The following is a 5080-nucleotide window of genomic DNA, read 5'->3' on the forward strand; positions in this document are numbered from 1 at the left end:
TGTGTGTGTGTGTGTGTGTGTGTGTGTGTTTGTGTGTGTGTGTGTGTGTGTGCGTTTGTGTGTATGTGCTTGGGCTACATACCTGGCTCCAGCTGGCAGAGAGACAGTGAGTCTGTCATCATCTGGGATGGTGTTTCCACAGGGGCTGCTGGTAGGAATCAGGCCCGGACGGATCACGGTTATTTGTACATCCTCCCAGTCTCGGGGCATCTGAGTAGAATCAGTGTTATATGGTTAATATGCAGACAGAAGCATACTCATCATGAAATATGAGAAGGAGAGGAGGTCAGTTATAAAGCAATGACTACCTGGATAGGTAATCAATCACAAATGCTTTGGAAAATGCTTAACATGTAAAATATACATGATTTATTGCCAAAGGGCTGAAACATGCAAAACCACTGTCATGTTCTCATATGATAATAGTTAGAGGATCTTTGTCTGTACAGGGAATGCTGCACATATTAAAAGAATAGCTTGAAATTTTTGTGATATACACATTCACACTCGCTTTCTTCTTCACAAAGATCAATACCACTTTCTATATCAAATATGAAGATTGAGCCCAGAGACTGTTAGCTTAGCTTAGCATAAAGACTAGAAACAGCCAGCCAGGCTCTCTCCAAAATAACTAATCTGCCAACAAGCACCTCTAAATCACTTATTTACACGTTATATTGTGTCATGTAATATCTACGCATATCTAAGTGTAAAATGTTGAGGGTTTGACAAAGGATATTGTGCAGGACTATTTCCTGGTGGGGCGAAGTGACTTTCTGGAGTCTTGTGACAAAAAAATAGTCCAGCCAATAACAAGCAGAAGATTTGAGAGTGGTATCGATCTAAATCTCAGCAAGACAGCGAGTGAGCACATTTCACAAAATGTTTGACTACTCCTTTAAACGTTTTATTTTGAGCTGAGCAGAAATGTTATTGTGAAACGCACAGACCTGTGACTCATAGCGGATGAGCAGATCATATTCCATGGAGTAGGGGATGTTACTGATTAGGAACTCCAGAGTGCCACCCTCAGGTACTAGAGCGAACCCAACACCCGTCCATGTGGCGGGGCGACCCGGCTGGTGTTCTCTGGTCTCCAATGTACAGCCCTGAGAGTATACAGACGCAGTCACATATATATTAAAATATACTGAAGCCATACATTTACACAAATCCAAATGTGTGCTGATGAAGAATACGGGTGGGCTCACCTGCCCCATTTTGGCCAACTCAGCCTCATACAGGAAGTGATCCAGAGCCATGAAGAAATATCTAGACTCCACCTGCGTACACTGGCGTCCTGTCATGTGACTGCGACAGCGACACTGACCACTCTCCATGGAGCAGCTACAGAGAAAACACAATAGCTTTGTTATTTCACTGCTACAGTTGACATCATAAATCATAAAAGTGGTGTTCACTTGTGAAGAGTATCTTGCTAAACAACACGTATAAGTATCATAAACTTTTGTTTTCAGCAGAGCCTAGTTTCTGTAATAATCTAATTGTATAATCCAATTTCCTTTTTGTTGTAGGGAACCAGGATGACGGTAATTTCTGGGTTGGCCTACAAAAATATGTCATACCTGAAACACTCCATGGCAATGATAACATGTTGACGTTTTGCATTTAACTATAATCTTTACCATCTTGACCATCTTAGTTCAACATCTAAACGTAAGTGTACGTAAAAATACAGCTGAGGCTGATGAAATGTAATTATTTTTGTTAGCATTTGATCATAAACCAAATAATTGGACACATTAAAATGATGGGCTGGTGATGGCACTAGTGAAAAAGTTGAAAGATGTACCAAATGTCATGGAAATCCATCCAATAGTGGGAATTGCGTGTCAAGCTCATGGTGGCGGTAGTAAGATCAACAACAAAGTCAGTAGATTTCATCCACTTGGGACCATGAATGTGTGAAAAAAAATTATCAATAGATCTTAGAGATATTTCATTCTGGACCATATGGTTGACGGACATTTCTGCATTGCCATGTAGTGTGGCTGATAACAAAAAAACGTTTCCAAAGTTTCCATTATCATTGTGGTACTGAATTAGTACCACTACTAATTTCCTCTAATGGCACAGAAAAGGAATCCAATAATTAATTAACTTGACAACAGGTGTAAGAAATTACTGCTCCCATGGTAAAGGTGGAGGCCAATTAATGTGAGTACACAAAGCTGAAGCTGCTATTTTGGAGATAGTAGTTCATTTCTGAGTGGATCTGAAAGTGGCCTCCATGCTATGGTACCTAATTTGTGACAGCCTCAAACTTCATGTGTGACCTGTGATTTAGAATGAAAGCTACAGCGTCACTCACTGGTTGTCCAGGGCTCCTCCGATATCACACTCGCAGCCTCGGCAGCCGTTTAAGTCATGGCTCAGAGCCCAGTGTTCTGGCTAGAAACACAGGACAGGGTGATTGACAGACAGACACAGAGCAACCACTCAGCAGACAGACAGTTGAACAGCTGGCTCCAGACATACACGATGCATCACTTTCCATGCTATTCCCGACTGAGAAGGGAACTTCCACTGCAGTTTGATTGTCATAAGTGAGTCATACATACTGTTTTTCTCTTTCAAAAGAAAAGCTGACTTAACAATGTGAATACTGGATTTTTTGAATTCAGCAACTTCATTTGTAATGATAAATGAATGAATTAATTGTATTTCTTGTCTTGAATCCACTTTTAACTCAGTGACAGTAAGATCTTTTCAAGAGGACTTTAAAATGCTGTCCGATGTTGACATTACACCACTGCTACCTAAATGAGGCTTCACATAGAAGAAGACATGATCCACTTTCCAACCTGTTTCAGGCCCTGACCATTTTAGGCCTGCTGTAACCCACACCAAACGGACAAGTCTCAAATCCCTGGGCTAAATTTAGACACAGGGCCCAGGCAGGATTCCTGCCTATACTATTCCTGGCTAAGTCGGTTTGGGACAAGAGATTGAATTATGACAGGAAGCTGATCACAACCTAAAATCTTGGGCTTCTGGGCAGAAGAGAGTCGAAGGAAAATATGAGAAAGAAACAGAGAGCGAAGAATATCAGCAGCACTTATATAGAAGTTGAAAAGGAAAAGGAATTATAAAGGTATTATGGGTCATGGAATGAACTGTAAGGGAATGCCATTCAACACTTACATTGACATTTAATTGTATGATGTTGAGAGCCAACAAATAAAAACAGTGTTATCCAGGGGTAAGGTCAGTAAAAAAAGTCTGTCTGTCTGTCACATTCCCACTAATACGGCTTATTGACAGTAACCAGAGTGGATGAGAAAAGCAGAGACAGAGAAAATGTCACACATTGATATCTTTTACTTAAGCCAGAAAACAAAAGTCAGTACAAAGAGACAAGGTTTTGGCACTGCCTTACCAAACACTGGTCACAGCTGCGTCCAGTGACAAGACGCTTGCAGAAGCAGTCTCCACTGACTGGGTCACACTGGGAGCTACCTGACACTGTTCCCCTGTGGTCACACCGGCAAGCTGGTTGGTAGAGGGCAAAATGGATGAGGTTTTCAAAGACAGATGATTAGTTACTGCAGCACATTGAAAGGCAGGATTTTAAAGGGACAACTGCAACTACTGTTCAATCACAATTCCAAATCAATTTCTATGTAGTTGTTGCACAACTAAAACAGCCTTTGAATGTACACGTTTCACCAAAACATGTTTCTCCCCGAGGCTACACCGTGGCTCTGCCCGGTGCTTAGTGCCGATCATGACAATTGTCATTGGTTTAAAGAAGTGTCAATAAACCAGAGCATGGTTTTCTTCCATACAGTAATGCTATGTGGACCAGCCAGACCCTCTTCCGGCACTGTGGAAGAAGGTCTGGAAAAGCAAGTCTACTTTCTATCTGACCCAAATTGTGAGATACATTTTTTTACAAAGCCTAGCAAGACAGGGCACAATTCCAACAGAGGATGATGCATTTTTTATTTATTAGGGAGGACAATCCGGTACAATAAAACATGTCTATGTTTCTGTGAATGAAAACAGAGACTGTACTCACGTTGGCAGCCCTGAGGGTTGTCAGCGCTTAGGCCAAAGAAGCCAGTCTTACACTTGTCGCAGCGCGGCCCCTCGACATTGGCCTTGCAACGGCACTGACCTCCCAACATGCCGAGGGAAGGGTCAGTGTGGCTGTCGCACATGCCTCCATTCTGAGAACCATCTGGGTCGCAGTCACAAGCTATGGCACAGACAGGTTTCGATGAATGAGAAACTTAAATATTGTTAACATTATCTGCATTTAGTTTGGTTTTCCGGTTGTGTATGTTTTGAATTGGTGTTGCAATGTGATGTTTATGTAGTGAACAATAGCCTCTCTTAGTGTCATGGGCATTTATCAGTTGGCCATGGCCACATTTTAGAGCCCAACCACTATATATAGGTGGGAAGATATTATTATATATTATTATATAAATGCCAATATTAGGCATTTCCCGATATATCGGTATCAACGTTGATAAAGACTAATCCAATAAAATCGATTGATATTGATAAATAAAAACGGACTGTCAACCATGTTATTGTACATGAGTATTGGCGTTGCATGGTTTGTCCACCAGAGGGGGCTCTTAAATAACCAAATATTATCAGCATCGGCCTTAAAAATCCTTTATTGGTCGGGCTCTACCACTTTTTTTTTTTAAATTATTTTATTGTTAGAAAACAAATTCTGCATATTTCATCAAACTTTCATCAATGTTGGTGCATAGACTATAAATCTGACTGAAAAAATACCATCAGTTTATTTTTTGACATTCCATACCGTTTTTTCTATAATTTGTTGCCAAAATTTGGTAAATGGGGTCTCTAGGACAAACTCTCAGGGTTACTCTCGGAATTCTTACTCTCGTAACAGGCAATTGGAACCGAACTTGGACGACATGTGCACATTTAAATCTTTACAATTTGATAAAAGCAGATTACCAGAGAAAACCAGTGCACAATTACCAACTCACCTATGCAGACCTGTGGGTCCCTGATATCCTTAACAGGGTCTTTGTAGTAGAAAGGTTTGCACATCTCACAGTTGCGTCCCATG

The 5080-nt window shown here is 41.0% G+C and overlaps 1 protein-coding gene across 1 annotated transcript in view; it reads right to left on the minus strand.

Annotated features, from left to right (window-relative positions):
- Nucleotides 1–5080, minus strand: part of lamb2 (laminin, beta 2 (laminin S)) — a 48677-nt gene that overhangs the window by 14585 nt on the left and 29012 nt on the right. The window contains 7 exon segments of the mRNA XM_032519758.1: nt 83–210; nt 951–1109; nt 1212–1347; nt 2333–2412; nt 3401–3513; nt 4043–4222; nt 4998–5080. The exon segment at nt 4998–5080 is cut by the window's right edge and continues 5 nt beyond it. Of these exon segments, the coding sequence (XP_032375649.1) occupies nt 83–210; nt 951–1109; nt 1212–1347; nt 2333–2412; nt 3401–3513; nt 4043–4222; nt 4998–5080 (879 nt within the window).

Source organism: Etheostoma spectabile, chromosome 7 (assembly GCF_008692095.1).
Source record: "Etheostoma spectabile isolate EspeVRDwgs_2016 chromosome 7, UIUC_Espe_1.0, whole genome shotgun sequence".
Lineage (NCBI taxonomy): Eukaryota > Metazoa > Chordata > Actinopteri > Perciformes > Percidae > Etheostoma > Etheostoma spectabile.